At 47.1% G+C, this 24,636-nt stretch overlaps 1 protein-coding gene across 2 annotated transcripts in view; it reads right to left on the bottom strand.

Annotated features, from left to right (window-relative positions):
- The window catches only part of BMP1 (bone morphogenetic protein 1), a 162,450-nt gene that overhangs the window by 14,553 nt on the left and 123,261 nt on the right, over positions 1 to 24,636 (bottom strand). For both annotated transcript variants that reach the window (XM_066639788.1, XM_066639787.1), the window contains exons 8-15: positions 19,627 to 19,742; positions 16,218 to 16,320; positions 14,058 to 14,174; positions 12,427 to 12,572; positions 9,761 to 9,956; positions 7,092 to 7,217; positions 6,779 to 6,939; positions 4,260 to 4,440 (exon numbers count right to left, since the gene is read on the bottom strand). In XM_066639788.1, coding sequence (XP_066495885.1) covers positions 4,260 to 4,440; positions 6,779 to 6,939; positions 7,092 to 7,217; positions 9,761 to 9,956; positions 12,427 to 12,572; positions 14,058 to 14,174; positions 16,218 to 16,320; positions 19,627 to 19,742 — 1,146 coding nt within the window. The remainder of the gene's footprint in view (positions 1 to 4,259; positions 4,441 to 6,778; positions 6,940 to 7,091; positions 7,218 to 9,760; positions 9,957 to 12,426; positions 12,573 to 14,057; positions 14,175 to 16,217; positions 16,321 to 19,626; positions 19,743 to 24,636) is intronic.

The following is a 24,636-nucleotide window of genomic DNA, read 5'->3' as shown; positions in this document are numbered from 1 at the left end:
GCCCTTGGTGAGTACTGTATTACCAATTAAAACAGAGCAATGCTAGAGGATGCAGTACCGACTCAAAGGGAACAGGGAAAGCTTGACGGGCATTCAAGTAACAAGTGACCGCATCTGCCTCTGACACTGCACCAGTACTAAGCACAACACCTAGGTCAGATGTTTGAGGCCCCCTTCCCCAGCTTGGCGTTTGGAAGAGCACAAGCTGGGGATGGGAACAGACTGGAAGCAATGTAGGGGGCCTGAATAGTCCCTAGCTTTGCAGACCATTCTCTGAAAGATGAGCAAATGGGTGTTCAGACAAAAGTGCTGGGAGCCTGAAGCTTTCAAGGAAGGCCTGGCAATCCATAGTCAGAAAGCTGTTATTTAGACACTTGCTGGGCCAGACTGACTGAAATGTTCTCCAACAGGAGAGCATGACCTTCCTGCACCTCAGAAGGCCTCCTAGATGCAATTGGAAGGCACTTCCGGTCATGTCCCAGCAGCGGCATAACTGGAAGGAATGCCGCCCCGGAGCACATCTTCCAGGGCCAACAGGGCCTGGGCCACACCCCTCTGAATGCAACTGGAGCTGTGCTGTGGTTGCTTCTGGAGGGTGTTCTGAGGCCGAGGAGACCTTAGAACGTCACTTCCAGATTTCTGAGGAAAACCAGAAGTGATGTTTTAAGGTCTTTAGAAGGCCTTCTGTGGCCTGGGGAAGCCATGTGCTGCCTCCCCCAATGTTCTACAGCCTTCTGGAGGCCTCAGAACACCTTCCGGACATGACCAGAGTAAACTCCAGTCATGTTTGGAAGGGTAATGGGGTGGTGATTAGCTGCAAGCGAGGGTGGACAGGACCCTGCTGGCCATGGTAGAGGTGGCATTGCCACCCCCCACAGAGTGCTGCCTGGGGTCACCCTGTGACACCCCTTCAGCTGTGCAACTGTGTCCGGGAGATCCTCTGAGGCTTTCCAGCCACAAGCTGGGCATCCGTGGATATTCAGATCCATGGATGCCAAGCCTGCAGCTAAGGAGGCTCCACTGTAAAAGGCAGCTGTCCCATAGAAATGGCACTTAGCTGAGTGCTGCTGTGGCCACAGACTGCACCTCCCATTCACTTTCCAACTAGTGCATCCAATGATTAGCGAAGATAACTCAAGATGCCCAGGAACAGAAACTGGCACCTAAATTATTTCACCTATTCTGGCTGCTTTGTGTCAGTAATTAAGTGCACATGAGAGATCAATTTGGGCAGAAGTGGTAGGCTCCATTTAAAACAGCTGATTTGAACTGGGGGAAGGAGGAGGAGCTCTCAGGAGGCACAGTCCAGCACCAAGAACCTACCACCAGCTCTTTTGCAAGGCAAAACAGGAGGCACTCAAATCACAGTGTCAGAATTTTGAAAGTATAACCAGTACAAATGGATAAAGGGGTACCTATAGTGGACAAATGCCATGTCTGGGGAAGCCCCACACATAAGATCTCTTGGCTAGTAAAAGATGAGCACAAATAGAGATGTTGCCCCAGATTTAGCTACGATGTAGGGAGCATGAAGCCAGTGTGAGATGATGAAGATGGAGAAATACTCTGGGAGCAAACTGGGATGGATTAACAAAGGATGAAACTGCACCCCCCAATTGCAGAGGTGCTCTCCTCTCCCCAGCTGAGAAGAGCAGCACCACAAGATGCAAAAGGGATACAAGCAAGTGAAGGAAGTAACTATGCTGCTGATGAAGGATTCTTCAGGGTCCTGCATCAGAACAACATCAATCTAAGAGCCATCTGTTTGTTCCAAAGGTACCTTCTGACAACACAGGCCTACAAAATTGAGGGTCAGAAAAGTTTTTCCCAAACTTTATGGCGGTTTGATATGAATTTGGGGTGCCGATTCCAAAAATGGCATCTGTTTTGCCCGATCACGTCTAGTTTTGGAGATATAGTATAGCCTCTTTGGTGAATGGTTCAAGCAGCTTCCTCATGAGGAAGCCATGGCAAAACGGATGCCATTTTTGGAATCGGCACCCCAAATATACCCAGGAATTGGTGTAACGTTTAAGGAAGCAAAATGTGTGTTGGCCTGTGCAATTGGTCTCAAGCAAGAGATTGTTTTTACTTAGTAAAGAAAGAAAGTAAAGAAAGTTACTTTACTTAGTAAAGAAAGTGCTTCTTGCTTCTTCCTATTTGTTGATTTTCACTCCACCTTGTGCTTTGCTGAAGAAAAACTGAAAGAACACCTATACAAGTCGTTCCCAAACTGTAGGTAAGGACCCACTGGTGGGTCGTGACCTGATTTTTGGTGGGTCACCAAAGGGTGATGGCAAGATCAAATAACTAATTGCCTCAAGCCCCAAAGCTATTCAAAAATCAGATACTATAGCTGCTAATTACCATGCAAAGAGCTCAGCTCCTGTAGTTTGCAAGCATGTGTAAATATAGGGAGATAAATGTTTGTGGGTCTTTCTTTCTGGTTATTACTTATGAACAAATAATTTTATTTCTTTCTAGATCTCCTTTTTGAAAAGTCTAGTAAACCTGGGTGGGTCCTGAGAGAAATGTTCTTTTAAAAAGTGGGTCCTGGTGCATAAACTTTGGGAACCACTGACCTATACTAAGAGACATTGCCCCAGTTGTAAGCAAGTTGAAGACTTCCTTTTAATGGATCTAATGCAGATATATAGGTGTGTGCCACTTAATGACAGAGATACGCTATCAGATCCCCATTGTTATGCGATTAGGTCATTAAGCGAACATTCAGTCGAATCTACTGTTGTGTAAACAGGCCAGACACTAGCTGGCTGGACAAGCGACTGGAGATAAATTGCCTCTCTCTACTGCTGGCTATGGGAGATGATTGCCTCACTGATAGCATCTTTATTGTGCTTTGACCATGTCATATATGTGGTCCATCGTTAAGTGAATGGTTGTTAAGTGGTGCACGCCTATACTCAATACTGAAAGCAAATGAAACTACACTGGCTTCAGAGCTGTGGGAACAATTTTGACTTGTGTATGTTCTGATTTCCAGACAGACTGGCCAGAATGGAACCAATATGTGTGTTGGGAACATAGGGCAAATCATGACTAATTCAGCTGGGTCGAGGCCAAGGTCCAAGATTAGGGGACATTACATCTTCCTGGAAGCATTTGTGAATATGGGTGATGCACGTCTAATGTCAATTCATCTCTCCAGGAATGCTTATGTAAATCACGCTCCATTAGCAGAAATTACAGTTACTAGGAGGTGTGGGAAACAGGCCTTGAACCAAATGCACCCCCCACTATGCACCCCCCACAACCAGAATGCATTTTTATCCCTGGTGGTCTGACTCCCTTGGTGCCTACATGCCTTGTCATGTGGAGCTTTCATTGAATTGCTCTGGCTCATAGCAGCCGACACACCTCTGTCTCCTCTTCCAAGAAATTCGTCTGATTTCCTTAAAATTCTTTGATTTCCAACTGTGCCAGTGGCCATCACATAGCTTGTGGCCATGAATCCCATACAAGGCTTATCACCTGTGGCAAGAAGAACCCATCAATTCCATTAGGGGACCCCAAGATCTAGTATTAAGTAGTGTTACCAGATACAAAGGGGGGGCAGAGTGCCTATACCTTACCATTATAGAGAAGACGGAATTTGGGCAGGTGTAGCTTTTTAAACCTTTCCATGTTGGGCTGCACCAGCCAAAATTCCCTCTTCTATATAATGGTTAAAAGTATAAGCACCCTGTCTCCATTTGTATGTGATAACCCTAGCATTAAGGATGGAGAGAGAAACATTATATTTTCCCACTTTCATCACACCATGATTAACTGAAGGCGCAATCCTAACCCCTGATGTCAGTGCTTTCCAGCACTGGCCTAGCGGTGCCAATGGGACGTGTGCTGCATCCTGCAGTTGGGTGTCACTCACAGAGGCCTCCTCAAAGCAAGGGAATGTTTGTTCCCTGACCTCAGACCTGCATTGCCTTTATGTCAGTGCTGGAAAGCACTGACATAAGGGGTTAGGATTGCGCCCTTAATGCTTTATCTCTTCTTCCACCCACCCCACCATGCCACTAATTCCCAAGGAACTTGCTTTCCCAAGCAATGGCTTCTATCTTCTGCATCAAAACAATGAAGCCTGGACCACTTCTTTAAAGGATGAAGTGCCCCTTATTGGAAGAAATCTGGGACTGCACCCTCTAAGCACAGGTTAGGTGCATGAAAAGGGTTAGAGCTGGAGTGAGAGGAAGGGCAGGGGGAAGAGATTTCCATGCCTTAGGTGGGCAGAGTGGCTCTACCTGAGAAGAAATGAGCCTTGAAGCCCTTCTTGGAGACAGTGTTGTCCGACTTGAACTCAATGCGCATGTTGTTATATTGGGAGGTGATCACGTCCGGTTTTTCAGCCCCGCAGAACTTGCCGTGTAGTTTGGCCTCGGCGGTGAGCCCACTGCGCACTTCCACAAAGTCATACTTACATACCTGTTGGAGAAGATGGAGGTGGATAAGTTCATAAGGGTGAATACAGCCAGGACAGGCGAAAGTGTCCAAAACGATATATATATTTGGTAATACAGAACAAAAACCATACAGTAATAGAAAACAAAAGCCATACATTAATACCACTGCCCTCGTACCCTGTTCGTGGACTTCCCAGTACCCTCCCCAGCTGTTTGGCCCCCTCAGCAACTGGCGTTCAGTGCCATGCTGCCTCTGAGTGTGGAGCTTCCATTGAGCTGTTGCGGCTGACGGCAAAACAGAACTCTTGCTCCCCCCCCATGAATGCGTCAAATTCCCTATAAAGCTATTTAAGCTAATTGCCATCACAGCGTCTTGTGACAGTGAATCCTATGCACCGATTATGAACGGTGTGTCAATAAGCACTTCCTTTGTCCCCCCTGAATCTACTGCCCGTCAATGGCACTGGGTGACCTCAAGATCTAGTATTATGGGAGAGGGGGAAAAGTACCAATGCAGCCGTTCCCATGGGGCGCACACTGCGCGCTGCATGGGAGTTTCAGTCCCCAAGGATGTCCTCTGGGTAAGAGAACATATGTTCCCTTGCCCAAGGGTAAGCCCCAGCTGCCCCACTGGGTCTACTGTGATTGGTGCCAGCTATTTTGCTGGCGTAAGTCTGAGTAGACCTGGGAAGGTGGATTGAAGCTGGGAAGGACAATAAGATATTGATGGTGTCATTACCAATGACACCGCTCCTTCCCAGCCTTGTTCCGCCCCCTTTCCACCCCAACACCTCCGTTCCACCCCTCCCCTCCCTGTTCCACTCAGACACTGCCCCACTGCTGCTGCTGTTGAACTTATCTTGCTGGAATGGCTGCCGGTAGCACTGTGTGCGCTGCTGTAAACCATTTTATGACAACAGAACTGTGTTCCACTGCCATAAATGTCTTCATGCGTTCTTTACTTGGGCCATTGATTCTTTACTTTGTAGCGGTTTACACTTCACATCCTCCCCTCCCTGCCACTCATTCCTTATCAGTGTCTGCTCTGTAATAATATAGCAACAACCTTGGCGCATGACTTAAGGACATCGGTAGGAGGGGAAAGGGCTGCTTTGGTGGCAGCTTGGAAATTCTGGACTAGGGATGTCAAACCCATTTCATACAGAGGGCCGAAGTTAGCACTCATGGGGCCTGCGGAGGGCCAGAAGTGACATCATTAAGCAGGAAGTGACATCATTAAGCAGATGATGGCCTGAAATCAGCACTTGGTTCTCACTTAGCAACTCATTAGCTGCAAGTGACAGAAGACAAAATGTTCAAATCGTGTTCATATTTTAAAGGCATGAGAGAGCCCAATTATCAAGCTGGGAGAGCCCAATTATAATGGGGGCCAAATGAATTGCTTCAGAGGGCTGCATTCGGCCCATGGGCCTTATGTTTGACACCGCTGTTCTAGACCAGGGGTCTCCAAACCCTGGCCCAGGGGCCAGATGCGGCCCACGGCGAGCCTCTATCCAGCCTGTGGCCAGCCTCTTGTCCCCTCAAAGCCTCTGGCCCACTTGACCAAACATGACTGGAGCTGTGCTCTGGTTGCATCTGGAGGGTGTTCTAAGGGCCAGAGAGGTTGAATGAATGAGCCCATTCATTCATTTATTCACTCATCTAAGTTCCATCTCTAATTTATTTATATAAATTTTATATTTAAATTTTTTTCTGGCCTTCTACACCGTGCCAGATATTTGATGTAGCCCTCTGGCCAAAAAGTTTGGAGACCCATAAGAACATAAGAACAGCCCCACTGGATCAGGCCATAGGCCCATCTAGTCCAGCTTCCTGTATCTCACATCGGCCTACCAAATGCCCCAGGGAGCACACCAGATAACAAGAGGCCTCATCCTGGTGCCCTCCCTTGCATCTGGCATTCTGACATAACCCATTTCTAAAATCAGGAGGTTGCGCATACACATCATGGCTTGTACCCCGAAATGGATTTTTCCTCCAGAAACTTGTCCAATCCCCTTTTAAAGGCATCTAGGGTAGACGCCAGCACCACATCCTGTGGCAAGGAGTTCCACAGACCGACCGCACGCTGAGTAAAGAAATATTTTCTTTTGTCTGTCCTAACCCGCCCAACACTCAATTTTAGTGGATGTCCCCTGGTTCTGGTATTATGTGAGAGTGTAAAGAGCATCTCCCTATCCACTCTGCTTGAGACCCCTTGCTCTAGACAATCTCCTTTGGGAGGTGTGATAATGAAACCCCCAGAAAGTACTGCAAAGCCCCCAGGCAAGGCACAGTCGCTGGATATATTCCCGTGACAGGAAGCTGATGCATCAGGCAAGGCAAAGCCAAATACTCACGTCATTGCCCTCCGTCTCAAAGAAGTCAAACTGCAGAGATATGCGGTACTGAGTAGGAGCTACCAGTTGCCAGATGCAGTTCTTGTTGGGTGGGTATTCTTTTGGCCATCCGGGGCTCGTGATGGAGCCATTGAGTTTGGTGAGGAATCCACCACAGGCAGCTGCGGGACAAGAAACCTAAAAGATTGGTGGACAGAACTGCACTCTGCCACAAACCGGGTGTGTGTGTGTGTGCTCAGCCTTGCCATCCGATGATCAGCAAGCAGAAGAAGCCCCACCACGGCTGAGTAGCCCTTGCTTCTCAGATACTCACCCTCACACCTGCGCTTGTCTGAGGCCAGCTCGTAGCCAGGGTCACAGGCACACTTGTAGCTGCCCAGTGTGTTCACACAGCGTTGCTCACACCCACCATTGTTTGGTCTGGAGCACTCATCCATTTCTAGAAAGCACCAGAAGCAGAGAAGTCTTAATGTGTTGTCTGCATTTATTCCCACCTTACCCTCCCATCCACCCCACATTTATTTATTATTTTATTTTTATTTTTCATATTTCTGTACTGCCCTTCCTCCAAGGAGCTCAGGGTGGTGTACATGAGTCCACCCCTCCTTTTGTCCTCACAACAACCCTATGAAGTAGGTAGGGCAGAGAGAGAGAGAGAGAGAGAGAGAGAGAGAGAGAGAGAGAGAGAGAGAGAGAGAGAGAGAATATGACTGGCCCAAGGTCATCCAGGAAGCTTTGTGGCTGAGCAAAGATTTGAACCTGAATCTTTCAGGTACAGGGTGACCAGATGTCATAACCACAAAAGAGGACAAGGTACCCCAAAATGTGGGACATCCAATAAGAATGTAGGACACGGCAAAATAAAAGTTAAAAACACTCATGTATATTGATTTCATGCAGTTAAACTAAACACTATATTACTTATTAAATTAAAAACCATATTGCATATAATTTATTGATTATAAGACGGCTCTGTGCTGCCTGCAGGGGCCTGCTCACAGGGGAAAGGAGGACATTGAAGTTCTTTTCCAGGACACGAGGCTAAAATAGAGGACATGTACTGGAAAATGAGGACATCGGGTCACTTTGTCCAGGTCTAAGTCTGGTTCCCAAACCACTACACTAGTGGTTTCCAAACTTTTAGCATCAGGATCCACTTTTTAAAATGACATTCTATCAGGACCCTCCCAGCTTTACGAGACTAAAAAAAGTTGCACTTCACTAGATGCTCAAGCCTCTGTTTTTATCCTTTTTACTATAGTGAGGAGATGGACGGCCTTCTGGAACATTTTTTTGAGCTCCACATTCATTGAATCAAGACCATTCTTGTGGCCTTGCATTCCCCTTCGCCTAGCCTTTCATAAGAGACTAGGCATATTTGCCTACTCACAAGTAAATGCATGTGGCTCAGTTCCACTTACCATACGGCTCAATTCATTTTCTTTGTCAGCGATGAGCATGACTGTTTCGTGACTCACCAAAAATGAGGTTGAGACACACTGGTGGGACCCGACTCATAGTCTGGGAAACACTGCACTACACCATCATTTAAGCCTGCTTCTGTGTTAAATTTCAACAGAAGTAACCTACTTTCTTTTGGATTCATTCCAGTGAAGTCACAGAGGTAGCTTGCAAAACTGAGACCAAGCAAAGAGGCACTTAGTGCTCAATCTTGGCAGGATGAAAGGGAGGACTACTAACACTGGTAGCAGCCTTTGCAGGATGAGAAGTCATCCTTGGAGAGGACAAACTGATTCTGGGAGTAAGCGGCTGCTTTCTCTAGTCCAGCTCAGATACAAAGTTTTCCTTGTGAGTCCTGCCTCCTAGTGGCCAAAACAGGAACACATCCTCACCTATTTGGAAAAATGTAAAAGGAAGGTTACATTTTTTAAAATTAGATTTGTGTCTCCTAGGAATGCTTTGATTTGAAATTAGGATATTTTGTCTTAGATAACAGGGCCGGACAAACTGCTCCACTGGACCAATTCCAAGTACAATCAGCTCTCTTTTTCTGTGAATTTGCTATCTGTGAATTAGCTTATCCACGGCGGGCAGAACTGCCACCGTATCCACATCTGTTATCTGCTGTGCAGAGACCTTCCAGAGCCTACAAGGACCTTCAGAATGGTGTCTGTGAGCAGCACAGACCCCTTTAAAATGGCCGGTGGAAACTTCTGCCAGTCATTTTAAAGGGGTCTGCACTGTTTGTGGAAGTGATTCTGAAGGTCCCTGCAGACTCTGGAAGGTCTCTTCAGCATTCAGAGATATTTTGGTACTTCCTGTTGCACTCTCCTGGCTTCCTGAAAATCCCTGCAGGATTCTTCTGATCTAGAAGATGTATCCCTTCCCCCCCAGTGTACCCCTTGTACCTAACCCCATTGATCCCATAGGATTAATGGTTCATTATCTGCAAATTCACTATCTGCTAGAGCAGGGGGGTCTAACTCATTTCATACAGAGAGCCGGAGTTAGCATTCAGGGCTCCTGCTGAGGGCCGGAAGTGACGTCATTAAGCAGAAAGTGACGTCATTAAGCAGCTAATGATCAGAAGCCAGACCTTGTTCTCATATAGAAACTCATTAACTGCAAATGACAGAAAAGAAAATATGCAAATCTTGATCATATTTCAAGATTCGGGAAAGCCCAATTTTCAAGTGGGCTGCCGTTTCAGCAGTAACACCTCAGCAGCTGAGAGCCTGAGGGCCGGATAAAAAGCTTCCGGGGGCCGCATCCGGCCCCCGGGCCTTATGTTTGACACCCCTGTGCTAGAGTTTCTAGGAACCTAACACTAGTGGATAATGAGAACAGAATGTACACAGTACAATAGCAACAGTTCATTCTGCATTCTCCTTCTGCCAAATAAGCAGGGAGGCTCAGCACATTAGTGGCAGGGCATGTGCGCCCTGGTCCAAGAAAACCCAAAGCCAAACACAGCCAAAGGCCCTCCAAAGTCCCATGGAATGAGGCCCTCTGAAGGAATACCTTTGAAGAAGTTGACAGCAAAGCCTGCCTTGTTGATGGACCCGTCAGACACGAACTTCATCCACAATTTGTTGGAAGTGCTCTTAATATCATCAGGTTTGTCGTAACCGCAGTACCGTCCAATCAGATTGCCTGTCTCAGAGTTCCCATCCCGGATCTCTAGGTAGTCATAAGCGCAGCTGTCGTGACGTTCAATCTGGGAGGATGGGGGATAAAAGAAATCACAGGACCTGTTACCCTGCACATGCCCGATCTCATCTGATCTCAGAAGCTAAGCAGGGTCAGGCCTGGTTAGTACTTGGATGGGAGACTGCCTGGGAATACTGGGTGCTGTAGGCTTATACCATGATCTCGGAAGCTAAGCAGGGTCAGGCCTGGTTAGTACTTGGATGGGAGACCGCCTGGGAATACTGGGTGCTGTAGGCTTATACCATGATCTCGGAAGCTAAGCAGGGTCAGGCCTGGTTAGTACTTGGATGGGAGACTGCCTGGGAATACTGGGTGCTGTAGGCTTATACCATGATCTCGGAAGCTAAGCAGGGTCAGGCCTGGTTAGTACTTGGATGGGAGACCGCCTGGGAATACTGGGTGCTGTAGGCTTATACCATGATCTTGGAAGCTAAGCAGGGTCAGGCCTGGTTAGTACTTGGATGGGAGACTGCCTGGGAATACTGGGTGCTGTAGGCTTATACCATGATCTCGGAAGCTAAGCAGGGTCAGGCCTGGTTAGTACTTGGATGGGAGACTGCCTGGGAATACTGGGTGCTGTAGGCTTATACCATAGTCTTTCGAGACTGAAGGTTGCCAACCATAGTGCCAGCCAATAAGTGTTCACCCCACAGTGGCTGGGATTGAGAAGAAAATCAGAAAGGCCAAAGGTGCAATTGTTTTTTAGGGGCAGTTTCAGCCACCTGCTAAACTTCTTTTGCTTCTAAAGGTATGATAGCAGAGAGAGAGAGAGAGAGAGAGTCTGAAAGAATGGAGAGGGAAACATGGGCTACTCAGACCCAGAAGGGGCTATTTGTGTGTCCAGCAATCATTAGTCCCTGCAGTGGTTAAAAAACAAACAAAGAACTCAATTCTATTCCCCCCTTCCGATGCAGCAGCGCCAAAATGGCTACTTCTGCATCCTGCGGTGGGGGGGGGGGGCAGCCCAGGAGGTCTCCTCTGGATAAGAGAACAATTGCTCCCCTACTCAGGAGTAAGCCTCTGTGGTGTGGAGGGTTCTAGTCGGACCTGTGCTAGCTAAATAGTGGGAGCAGGTTCGCATAGACCTGTGCCATGGGATCAAGACTGGGAGGGGGTTAGGATTTGGAAACCGCCGCTGCCACTGAACCAGCCCCCTTCCTGTATCCAATCTGCCCATCCCCTGCTCTGTTGCTGCCCCATTTCACCCTACTCTAGCGTGGTTACCCCCTCGTTTCACCCTCTCTTGCCCCGTTCTGCCCTTCTGCCATCTTCTCCTGCCTTCCCAACCATCTTATCTGAATCAGCTCCAGATCTACTGGTGTGAGCAAGAAGACTCTGGCCTTCCCATCAGCATCCCTGACACTTTTAAGATAGTCAGCAGGAGTTCTGCCAGTAGCAATAAGGTTGGGCCATAGGTTTGGTTCACTTTATGTAACCTAGCCTGATCCCACTAGCTCCTCTGTCATCACTACCCTTCCTTAACTTATCCATGGCTCATTTTCAAGCTTTCTGATCCTTCTTCTCCACTTCTGCCTTGTTCAACTAATGTGCGTTGCAAGTTCTCAGAGCAGTCATGTCCATTGCACACTACTGGCACAAAAGATAAACAGTAGTAGAAAATTGGGCTTGCCAGATCCATACCCGAAAGGAGGCTCCTGGTATCTTTAAGAGTTGTATAGAAGGCAGAATTTCACCGTGCATGCCTCTTCCCATCACACTGCCACAATTCTCCTTTCTATGCAACTTTTAAAGATACAGAATCAGGTTCTGTCAAACCTAGAAAAAGCAAATGGTGCAGTATTCCTGGGAGCTTACTAGTTCAGAATGAAAATCACGATTGAATGCATCAAAAATGACCTGCTGGTGGAAAGCTAGCATGTCAAGGAGAGAAGTTCTAGCCTGGACATGCTAGTTTTCTATGTGCAAGGCATTTTTCAAGTACAGGCATATTGAATCATACAGTCCTTTCCCCACTCCTCTAAATTCTAGAGAGCACATGTCTAGGAGCACGTACCATGAATTTTTTTCTGATTGTCTAAATCAGCTTTGAGTGGGCACCACCTTACGAGTCAAAAAATCAGAACCGGCCCACTCATAAGGTCAACTGAAGTGGTCACCTCAGGTAGTAGATTGGCAGGGGGTGTTCACCTTGTGCACCCAATTGCCTCCATTGCTCCTACTCCCATTTCCTGGATTAGAGAAAGATGGGGGAGGGAGCAGGAGAGGAAGTGTAAAGCGGTAGACTAAAGAAACTCCTCTACACTTCCTCTCCTGCTCTGTCCCCATCTTCCCTTTCTAGTCCAGGGAATGGTAGGAGCAGAGGCTGGCACATCCTCAGACAAGGAAGAGAGCATGTGGCATTACTGAGAATTGCCAGTCTTGTTAAGTAGAAGCTACAAACATATGGACCAGGCCATTTTGATAATCAAGTATAAAACAGTCAGTTCTTTGCCAAGTAACTAATGTGCCTTTGATACCTCAAAGGACAGGAAAGTGAGGCCCACGTGGAATCCTTCAGAAACAGTAATCTTCCAGATGCACAATTTATTGGGCCGATAGTCGTCAGGATAGTTGGGAGACTGGATGTGTCCATTGTCTTTCTTCACCTCTCCCCCACAGATGGCTGAAAGGAGAAAATAAAGATAGGAGCGGAACAGCCCAGCGAGAAATCTTGTGGTTCCCACGGAAAAGGACCCACTGGGCCCACTGGCAGGTCTTAATGAATGCCTTACAGCCCAGTCCTTTTCAGACACCAGCTTGACGACTGTCCTATCCTAAGTCCATCCTGGCAATGCCACACCAATGGAACACTGACGCCGGCACAACAACGGCCAAATGCCAAGTCTGTCCTGGTTAAACAACACTGGCGCAGCACTGCCAAGTAACACTCCTACAGTCTATGGAAACACTGATACAGCCTGTTGCACACAGAACAGCACGTCATCCATGTGACGTCTGTGCATCATCGCTGTGAAGTCAGTACATCATCTGTGAGACATCCACGTAACGCCCAAGCATCCAATCAGTTCCAACACTGGCAGCCAAAGAGGTGCCATCAGCATGAATCAAGCTGCAGGTGGGGACAGGTGCAGGGCCAATGATCAGTCAGTGCCGAGGGGGACACCCCCCACCAGCCACTAAGAATGAATAACACAGCCACAAGCACCATCTCAACACACACACATACACCACAGCACCCTCCGTCTTCTACAGGAATCACAGTGACATCAGCAGCAAAGGGGCAAAAGCAAAGAACTGCTAGGAGCCCCCGGACCCAGAGTTCAAGTTCCCTCATCAAGTCCCCTTACCCTCATCAAACCCACCCATCCAACAGAGGACCCAATCCCATGGGCCATTAGCACTGGCGGTGAGCTCCAGCGCTGGCACTAGGTGCTGTACAGGCGTCATAAAGTACGCATAAAGTTTATGGCACCACAGGAGGAGGGAGCACCAGTGCTGGGCCAGCACCAGTCGGCACTGAGTCCAGCACTGGGAGTTGGATGCTGTGTGGCTGCCAGAGGTAAGAAAGACCTCTGGGTAGCACTTTCAGGGAGGGGGAAAGCGTTCTGGGGCAGGAGGAGGGCAGGGAGAGGGTGGGCTGGGGGGAGGAACTGGCCTGGGATAGGGAAAGGTTTCCTCCACTGGATCCCATGTGTCAGGCTGAAAAACTCAACATGGAGATTCTCAAGTTTGCACTGGCAGAATAACGGCACAGACTTCAGAAGCCTCACTGTGGGCCTGGGGCTTTCCTCAGGGGGACGGGATGAAAGTCCCCTTCCCTCAAGGAGACCTCTGGCAGCTTCCATGCAGCCCATGCAATACAGCGGTCACCAATTTGGGTGACACATAGCCTCCACGCATAGTTTAAGTGCTTGCCGTGCCAGGGTTAGAAACAGCCCAGGCACCCGAGTGCTCCAGTGCACAGGAATTTGAAAAGCTTTATTCAAACATGTGTACAGCTGGCACCTAAAAGTATGATCCAAGTGTTTTAGCAATTTTTTAGTTTTTTTTTGCCCATCTGACCACATTCCTTGTCCCAAACCGAACACTCCCACCCCAAAATTCTAGGGCTTTACGCTGTCTAAATCCAGAAAGAAAAAGAAGGTACCTTCATAGACTGCAAAGAAGCCCCTTCCGACCCAGTTGCTGCTGCTACGAAATTCAATCCAGAGCCGACTATCAGTGGAAAGGATGGGTTCTGGGAGTTTATTCCCGCAGAACCTACCTGGAGAGGGGAAAAAAAAACACATGCTCTTTAAATGTCCTTTGTGCCTTGTGGAATTGCTTTATTGTTGAGTGGGAGAATCCCTTACCATTTTCCCCATCTCATCGATACATACGCCTGATCTAACTTGCAGTCTGTAATCTCAATTCCATTTCTCTGTTGTTCCCCACCCCCTTCAGATTCAGCCCTTGCCAAAAGCTCCACATTCTTTCTGAGCTAGAATCTTGGAAGCAGAACAAGTCAGGAAAAAAGCATGTCAATGTGCATATATGTAGCTTATTGACTGTGCTCAGAATCTGGATTATTTAAACACACACCCTGTCACTCAGGACTGAAAAACTAGTCAGAATGATTTAAGAAAAAAAGATGGAGAAGAAAGTACAGTATATTCTAAAAGCCTCCTGCCTCTGTCTGTGGCAGTATAGTGAAAGCAACAGTTTGGTTCTCGAAGCCATGCAAATTCATAATGTACATGTTTTTAAGAATAGCTGGCAACTAGATAGAAAGCTTAGGGTAGCAGTGGATTCTGCGTAACATGTAGCCTTCTGTTTAAGATGGAATTCCTTCCATACAACACGTTTTTGGCACATCTAATCTTACAGACTTTACTGATCACTAACTGGCCATCTGCAAAACACCTCCACTGTTTTAAAGGCTCAAAGCTGGACTGCTGGTCTTCCCATCAGAGAGTTCTTTATAGCAGATAAAACTACACTATTACCTGCTGTCAGCTAAAGAAGCAACACAGTGCATTTTAATGCATCGTATTCATGTTCAGATAATGCCACGATAAATGCAACAGAGCCCTGAAGATGGCCAGTGATGAATGCAGTGATGAATGGCTGCAGAAGAGCTATAATTATCTGCTACCAATGACCATAATCAGTGCCATTGTTCAGTTTTTTTTAATTAAACACCACAGTGGAATGTTTCAATATGTATCACAAGATTTCCAAGAAAAATTTATTTATTGGTATTTAAAGCCTTCCTTTGTGGTTCAGAACTGAACCAGCCCAGGTAGCTAACAAACGAAAACGTAATACTACCCAAATCACTGGCTTCCCCAAAAGGTGAGCTGATATGGTAGGAAACAAACTTGTTTCATACAGAGGGCCGAAGTTAGCATTCATGGTGCCTGATGAGGGCCAGAAGTGACACCATTAAGCAGAAAGTGACATCATTAAGCAGATGATGGTCAGAAATAAGCACTTTGTTCTCACACAGAAACTCATTAGCTGCAAATGACAGAAGACGAAATGTGCAAATCTTGTATGAGGGAGCCCAATTATCATGCTGGGAGAGCCCAATTATAATGGGGGCTGGATAAAGTGCTTCTGGGGGCTGCATTTGGCCTGTGGGCCTTATGTTTGACACCCCTGTGGTAGGGGCGCGTTATTAAATTTTCTTAATAATAATAATAATAATAATAATAATAATAATAATAATAATAATAATAATAATACAGGTATTTATATATTGCCTTTCTTGGTCTTTATTCAAGACTTTATTCAAGGCGGTTTACATAGGCAGGCTTATTTAAATCCCTTATTAAATAGGGATTTTTACAATTGAAAGAAGGTTCTATCTTTCAAGAACCACAACATTCAGATGTTTCTTTCTGATCTGGTTTCACATTCTGGCCTCCATCCTCCCACGCTCAGAGCAGATGGAATAGCTCGGCTTCACCTTGTCAGCTGCTTCAAGGTCGCACGGTGCTGGTGGCCTTGAACTGGCGACCTTGTGGATGTTATCTTCAGGCAAATGGAGGCTCTACCCTCTAGACCAGACCTCCTGCCCTATTAATAATAATAATGCCCTCAAGTGTCCTTTCCAAACTGTAAATAGAATACTGTGTCACACAAATTTTTAATAAATTTTAATCTGCCTTTACAAACCAGAAAGAGAATTCACTGGTGTGTCACACAAGGTCAGACTAGCTGAACTCAAGAGCTCCCTCCAATGTCAAAATCTCTGCTTCTGTGAGATCTAACCACACATCATGGCAATGCCACTATGGGACAGGCATACATTCCCATTGGTTACCTCGCAGATTGGCCTTCCTCCAGAAACCGTCTCTCACCTCCACGTAATCGTACCAACACAGCCGACTTCGGTACAGATCCAGAGAGGTAAAATTCAGAATGATCTGGCAAACAAGCAGAGGTGACTCCACACTGAGTGAAAAAGCAAGCATCAAGCCCTCCATTTCCAAATTCTGCCCCTCTGCCCTGATTTGGGGATAATAGCCCACTATTGCTGGCAGTTACCATAATGGCTGCTACAGGTGAGGAGGGATAGCTTGTGACCTGATCGACAATAAGACACATGTGCCATGTGGAACCTGGGGACAAACAGACCTTCTAAAAAATGTACCTTTAACTTTAAACTAGCAAAAAATAAAAACCACATTGTACACAGTAGTGTAGCCGGGGCGGGGGGGGAGGTTGTGTGGTAAGTATAGCAGGCAGCGCAACATGCCATATAAGTGGGTGGGACTGGTGGCATCAGCACTGCTGATATCCTACACTCCTTCACAGACCTGATCCTGTGGAGTAAGTCCAGGCAGACCTGCGCCAACTATTTAGCTAGTGCAGGTCTGAGAAGATTCCTCCACACCATGAAGGCTTACCTCCCATAGGGGAACAAATGTTCCATTACCCAGAGGTGGTGTCCACAACTGCCCCCTCACCATAGGATGCAATCGTCACCATTTTGGTGCCACTGCATCAGGAGGGGGAGGGGGAATGGATAGGAGTGGACCCTCAGAAATAGGAGCAGTCAGTACGAGACTGATTTTTCAATGCCTGACTTTATTCTTAAGAATTCAGGAATCTCCATGTAGAAGTGCTTTGCAGCCTGATTTGTTTACTTCCAGGTAAAAAACCTGGAACTGGGAAGAGCAAAGAATTGTCATTAAAAGAACCCAGAGCCTGTAACAAGTTTTCCAGCAGACTTTCTCTAAAGGGTTCAGACTTGCAACTTTTCAAGTTTATAGGCCATGCTGTGCCGAGAACAGCAAGTCACAGGAATTTAGCTGGTGAAACTTTTCAAGGCAGCAGCTTGGTGAGATATGCCTGCCTACATTGCTCCCTAAATTCAGGAAGGAAGAGGGGAATGGAGCAGAAGAGAAAGTATGGAGGAGAGGAGGGTGGTAGCCTAGAGCGTCTCTCTGAAGCTGTAAGCCCATCACTTTCCTCCATGCTTCCTTTCTTGCTCTGTTCCCCTCTTCCTTTCCAAATTTAGGGAGCAAGATGAAAAGGAGCAGTGGAGGTGGCACTGGTGAACCAGCAAGGAAGGAGGGATAGCACTTGACATGCTTCCTCAGATGCCAGGATGTTTTGGGATCACCCTGATGCTGTGAGCAATACTAACATTTGCAAGGAGGCTAATAGATGTGTGTTCTGGGCTCTTAGGGTGCAATCCTAACCAACTTTCCAGCACCAAGGTAGGGGAATGCTGCTCCAAGGTAAGGAAACAAACATTCCCTTACCTTGAGGAGGCCTCTGTGGCTGCCCCCCAACTGCGGGATGCAGCACATGCCCTGTTGGCACAGCTGTGTCAGTGCAGGAAAGTTGGTAAGAATTTGGGCCTTACTTAGGTATGCCCTCTTATTCCTCCACTTCACTTCCACTTCACATCTTTTGAAATCCACCTCCCAATTTAAAATAGTTCCAGAAGCTCAAAATGAAAAACACGTGAAAACCAAATTCAGCTCTGATTGTTGGCATTGCATGTGCTCTTTTGTATTTGTGGAAAATATTTGGATCACAGGCATTCCTAAATCTCACTGAACCTGACAAAGAAACTAGTTTCAAGCTAGTAGCCAGCTCCTTGGGGCCCAATCCTATCTAACATTCAAGCACCGACACAGCCACAATGCAGTTCTCAGGTAAGGGAACAAATGTAAGGGTCAGCTTCCATGGAGGGTAAGCCTCCATGACTTACCACCACAGGACGCAGCGCATGCCCCATTGGCACAGCTGCATCAGTGCTGGAAAATTGGTTAGGCTGGACCCTCCCTCTCGAAATTGTCCCAAGGCTGCGTGACAGAATCCAGCTTAGATTCTGTCTGACATGAAGACTTGGGGTCCTTCTCCAAAAGGAGCATTTGCTATCCTGGGGAGTCAGCAAGAGAAGAGCCCATAGTTCAGAACATTTAAAATGGATGTGACAAAACAGCAATGCAATTGGCAAGAGCGATGAACAGCTGCCGGAAGTTCTGGTCATTGTCCGCAAAAGTACCAAAAAGGGAGTGAATATTGGAAAGAGGGGTCCAGGTTCCATCAGTCAGTTTCTTTACACCAGTGGGTTCTAAACTAGTAGGTCACGACCCACCAGGGGAACCAGAAGCAGGGCACTCCCCCCATGCCCTGCAGGGATGGCAGTGACACGATTCCGAGGATTGTGCCGCTGCCAGGGACAAAGGAGGGGTTTTCTGGAAGCAGTGCCGGCCTCTGGGGGTGCGGGGACCCCGTGGATGCCTCTACAGGGCTCCCCAAGCCTCTGTTTAACTGAAATAAGTGATCAGAAACCACTTTCGGTTTTTGATCATGAAACTGGAAGTGGTTTCTGATCGTTTATTTCTCTTAATCGAAGGTTTAGGGAGCCTTGTGTAGATGTGCACAGGGTCCCTGCACCCCCGGAGGCTGGTGCATTGCCAAGTAAAGCAGAAAACCCCCTTTTGTCCCTGGCAGCAGGCGTGATCCTGTCACTGACACAGCCCTGCCCTCACAAGTACTTAGGTGGTTCCCAACTCCCAAAAGCTTGACACAGGTCTTCAAATGCTAGTTATGCATCCTTCTAATGGCATGAAAGTACACGAGTAAGAGAGGTGTAGTTTGAAATCTGGGACCTTCACCCCCATTCATGCACCTGACTCTCCAACTTTACAAAGCGAGACACTCTGTTTTTTTGGTTCTTACCCATCTGTGTCTTCAAAATGTGGATGTGGAAATGTACAACATCAGAAGCAGCATGAAGAAGGGGACAAAGAAGGAAGACACACTGGAAAGAAGGAAACAAGCCCCAATTCACACCACCAGCTCAATTCCTCATTCCTGGGTTATCATCTTACTGCATGTCGGATGTGGTCACATCCATGTTGCTTTCTACTGCTGGATCCAGAATTAAAGTTACAAGAAGGCTCTATTCCCAGCAGCTAATTGGCTCTGTTTTCCCCCCACATAGTTTGGCAAATGGATCATGTGATAAAGATGGTCATGTGAATCAACCCTTGGTGGTGGGAAGGAAGGAACAGGAGGGACAGAGAAAGATGGGACAACAATCGCAAAGGAGGATGGAGACAGGATGGGGCAAAGGCGGCGGGATAATGGAAGCCTTTTCTGCCCAACATTGCACGTACCCAATAGGGATCAAATGTGTACACCTGTGAGCTGGGTAGAAATGGGTTAAACAAGACTGCAACAAACCGGTGAGCTAAAGCAGCAACTACCTTTTCCCCAGGGGTGACCGATATTCTCCAGACGCAGTGCATGTGTGCCGAATATCCATTGGGAAACTCAGGAGATGAAAAATTTCCTTGGCTTTCCTGCAGGGTCTCTCCACAAGCTGGAAATAAAAAGAAAAACACAACCTTATAAAACACACACGCACGCAGTTGTAAAGCTGCCCATCCTATCCTATCCCCTAAACAAAACCCTTCAGCACAGCCAGATGGTTTTAATTTCAGGGACTGAACGTGCTGTTTCCACAGGCCAGGCGTGTGGAGGATTGTCCTTCTGTGGTGAGGTCACAAGCACCTTGGGGGGAAGGTACCTGACCTTCCCTGGGATACTTCCTATGCACCTGGCTGCACAATGCAGTGCTCAGCGGGGAGGACGGGGATATTCAGCCATCTGGACATGTTCCTATAACTCACACACACATGCCCCAAATCAAAATCCTGTGTCAAGGCAACATGCATCTGGCAATGAGAAAATCCCACAACCTGCACCAATTAGGCAAAATAAACCATGTTGCCCATGTCCAGTTTGGACAGCGTCTTCTGGGGAAGATGAAGAGAGCCGTGTAGGGGCAATGAAGCAACCCTATAACCTGATCCTTGGACACCCCAACTGCTCTGCCGCTCTGGCTTCTGGGATTTTTCCAGGCATGGGCTGCATCCCTTCCAGCCTGAGAAACTTGCTTTTTCAGTTTGGCTTATTTTTGCTTTTTCAAGGAAGCGGAAATTCTCACAGTATTGAATTACTTCTGGGTCCAGCACCAACAGAGGCACCTGCTTAGCGGGGCCGGAGACTCAAAAAGCCGTCATCCCGCGTATTCTCCAGAGCAACCGTATCCCTGCTTGCCACGGGAAGCTGTCATTACTCTTCGCCCTTGTTTTCCCTCTGAATATTGGCTCGCTCCAGATAAAGCCCCCCCCTTCTCAAACCCTTCCCCCCAAGTTTTGTTCTGCAGCTGTGAAGGTAGCTATGGAAACCACACTGGATGCCATGTTGCCACAGTGACGGAAGTCGCGACTTTCGTGCAGGCAATCTAAACCTTTACAAGAGTTTTCGTGTTCGCTCCTGTTGCTGCCTTCCCCTCCTTTTGCAGCAAAGCACCAGGGGATCCAGAATCCCCTTACAAACAATGCCCCCTTCCCCTCCCCTTCTCACTCAATCCGAGCAACGCCAGCCAACCAGCCAGCCAGAGACCCACCGCTAGCCAGCTCCTCAATGTATCCAAGTGCCAGCAAAGCTTCCCACACCCTGTGGCAGCAGCAATTCATCTCCTGCCCCTTGCCTGTCCCATCCAGGCATGGGGGGGGGGGCAACTCCCTGCACTGCCACATTGTCCAGCGCCCAGCCAGTGAGATTGCCTGCCGGGGCCATGACAGCCTCTTCTGCTCAGCACCACCATCTGGAGGCCACGATCCTATTGGACAAGGCTTGACTTAGAGATGGACCGGGTGCCAAGATCCCCTTCCTCAATAGTAATTCCGCAAGAGCTCAGAAACACGTGTGTATGACATGGTGCCTTGAGGAAAGGAGCTGGCACTGGAGTAGGACAAAATACTCATTGTGTACCAACAGTTCTCTTGCCCTTACACCCCAGAGTTGTGTGTATAAGCGTATATAAAAACACAGAACGGGGCACCCTGAAAGATGCAGAATCTCAAAAACGATATAGTGGAACGATATACTGGACAAAAACGATATACTGGAAAAGGTGCAGAAGAGAGTGACCAAAATGATTACTGAACTGGAGCACCTCCCTTAGGAGGAAAGGCTACAGCATTTGGGGCTCTTCAGTCTAGAAAAAAGGCACCTGAGGGGGGACATGATTGAGACATACAAAATTATGCAGGGGATGGACAGAGTGGATAGGGAGATGCTCTTGACACTCTCACACAACACCAGAACCAGGGGACATCCACAAAAATTGAGTGTTGGGAGAGTTAGAGCAAACAAAAAGAAATATTTCTTTACCCAGTGAGTAATTAGTCTGTGGAACTCCTTGCCACAGGATGTGATGATGGTGTCTGGCCTAGATGCCTCGAAAAGGGGTTTAGACAGATTTCTGGAGGAAAAGTCCATTACAGGTTACAAGCCATGACGGGTACGTGCAACCTCCTAATTTTAGAAGTAGGCAACCGCAGAATGCCAGGTGCAAGGGAGTGACAACAGGGTGCTGGTCTCTTGTTGTGTACTCCCTAAAGCATCTGATGGGCCACTGTGAGATACAGGAAGCTAGACCGGATGGGCCTTGAGCCTGATCCTGCAGGGCTCTTCTTCTTATGTCCTTATGCAATCTTTTTTAAAAGCAAGTTTTCAGCCATGACAGCTGCAAAGGCAGACTTGAAAGCTAACTACACGTTACGTGCAAATGTACAAAAGAGAGTTCCAAAAGGGCTCACAATCTAAAGAAATGCAAAAGAGACACCAGCAACAGCCACTAGAAAAGACAGTGTGCTGGAGTGAAGAGGGACAGCTGTGCTCTGCCTGGTAAACATAAGAGGATCACTGCTTGAAAAAGTGCCTCTTTGACCAGTCAGCAGGGCATAGAATCTTTGCATAGAATACATGCAAAGCTCATCAGCAGAACTCTCTTTAGAACACAATGTGGACATCTGAACTATATACGTGGTTAGTTTTTTCATGGAGCACTCACTCGGAGGTATCCCAACGGACACACAGAAAGGTATGTACCTTGTCTCTGTCCTGCTAATGGCAGACCTGGTCCAGGATTCAAGATAAGTGGCATCACTAGGCTCCAATGATGGACCCCCCATTCAGTGGGTGGGGCAATGCCCTGAGTAGCAGGTGCGGTGATGTAATATTGCCCTGCCCCTGCTGATTTTTTGGCTATAACCTTAGATAGAATACAGATATTTCAAGCTGGTTTGTTTCATTTCATTCTGCATGAAACTATGCATCAGATGGTACATAACATGATGGTATTATTCAAAAATACCAAGATTAAAAAAAATTTTGGTCAGTAGTGGTGTCACCCAGTGTGGCCCACACCACCATAGCAATGCCACTGTTCACGGTAATTCAGTTCCTTCAGTTAGCCAGGCCAACAGCATTTTTAAAATCCCCTGGTCTCCCCAGACCATCTGAATGAGAGGGCAGGGCCCTCAAGGTAGCTGTCAGAATCAGAGCAGTGTTCCTGGACCATGGCCAAGGTGCCACACCTCCCCTGCTCCAACCCAAGCACATTGGTCTGATTCTGACAACTCACTTGAGGGTCCTACATGGGAGGCAAGACCCATCTGCCCTCCCTTTGCTGGCAATGCCAGTACTTATAGGGTCAAGTGAGGGCACTTTCAAACCAAAGGTTCCTCGGGGAGAAGGTTCAAAGCCAGCCTCCCTAAGTTGTAGACACCACACAAAGGATCTACAGTGGCCTCCAGATCCTTGCTAGGACACTGCCCGACCCCTTCAGCTCACAGCATCCAGGCTGCGTCCCTTTGTTCAGAGCTGTCCAGGGTTCAGACCAGCGGCCTCAGCTTGAGTATCTGCCTCAAACAGATCACCACCCGTCTCTGAAAGCTATGCACCAAAGACTCCCAATAATCCAGAGCAGTGGTTCTCAAATTTTTTAGCACCGGGACCCACGTTTTAGAATGAAAATCTGTCAGGACCCACCAGAAGTGATGTTATTAACCTGTAAGTGATGCCATGACTGGAAGTGACATCATCAAGCAGGACAAATTTTAATGTCCCCCTTGCGACAATATCAAATCAATCAAGTAAAATAAAAATTTACAATAAGTATAAATTTAGAAATTTATTTAAAATAAAGAATCCTCCTAACCCCCCAAGCAGTTGCTGATCTGTTGTTGTTTTTTTTAATCCCCAAATACCCCAAAGGCTGCAATCCTATCCACACTTACCTAGGAGTAAATCCCATTGACTATCACTGTTAAAAGCATACAGTATACCTAGTAGCCTGTTATAAGTACAGATCTGTCACATTTCCCCAAATGCAATCACATACCATGGTAGCATCGTCTAATATATTAAAAATAAAATATGCTTTGAAATGAATGGGGACCTGCCTGAAATTGGCTTGCGACCCACCTAGTGGAGTGGAAGTAACTCCTTTTGAACAGAGTAGGACTTACTTTTAAGTAAACATGGATAGGCTAGCACACTAACAGCACAAGCCTATACACGATTACTCAGAAGTAAGTCCCATTGTGTTCAGTGGGGCTTACTCTCAGGACAGCATGTATGGAATTTCAGCCTTACAGCAAATTTTATGCTTTAGTGAGTCCCATTAAGTTCAATAAGACTTACTCCACCTAGTGGGTGGACTTCAATAAGACTTACCCACCTAGTGAGTCCCGTCCCGTCCTTAGTGGGTCCCATCCCATCGTTTGAGAAATCTGTGCCAAGGTATCAATGCAATACTCAGAGCATTCAGCACCATGGTCAAACTATCCCTGGTCTCAGTAACATTTCTGCAGCTTGTGTTGTTTTTCCAGAGTGGGATATTGAGGAGGTTGTGGCCTCTCCATCTGGCCTCTCCCATCAGGGGAATGGAACCCAAACAAGAAAGTGGTTCAGAGAGGATTTTCAGTGCAGCGCATCAAAACCTACAGTCTCTTGATTGCCTTGAACCCTAAACACAGAAAATGGTTAACTGCTTCAAAACAAGCAGTTCATCCAGCTCTGTTTTCCTGTTGTTGTTTCTTATCTTGTTGTTGTGCATTTTGTTTGTTCAAAACATTCTTAAAGAATTCAAAAACACTTTCTTAGAAAAACGGAACAAATATTTTTCTCAAGTGTTGAGATGCCCTGCAAGCAAACCATTTGCTATTATTTCACATTTAATTATTATCAATAGATTTCCATGTATACGCATTGTGATTTATAGGGAGTGAGAGGCCAGGTCCCGAAGGCTCACAATCTTAAAGAGGCATAAAAAGAGACAACAGAAGAAAGCAGGAACAGGAATAAGGGGGGTAGTTATTTCATATACATAAATTTACTGAAATTAAGACTAAGAATAG

Source organism: Tiliqua scincoides, chromosome 11, assembly GCF_035046505.1.
Source record: "Tiliqua scincoides isolate rTilSci1 chromosome 11, rTilSci1.hap2, whole genome shotgun sequence".
In the NCBI taxonomy this organism is placed as follows: Eukaryota; Metazoa; Chordata; class Lepidosauria; order Squamata; family Scincidae; genus Tiliqua; species Tiliqua scincoides.
The sequence above is the reverse complement of the archived record's forward strand: the minus strand, read 5'-3'. Positions and strand labels throughout refer to the sequence as shown.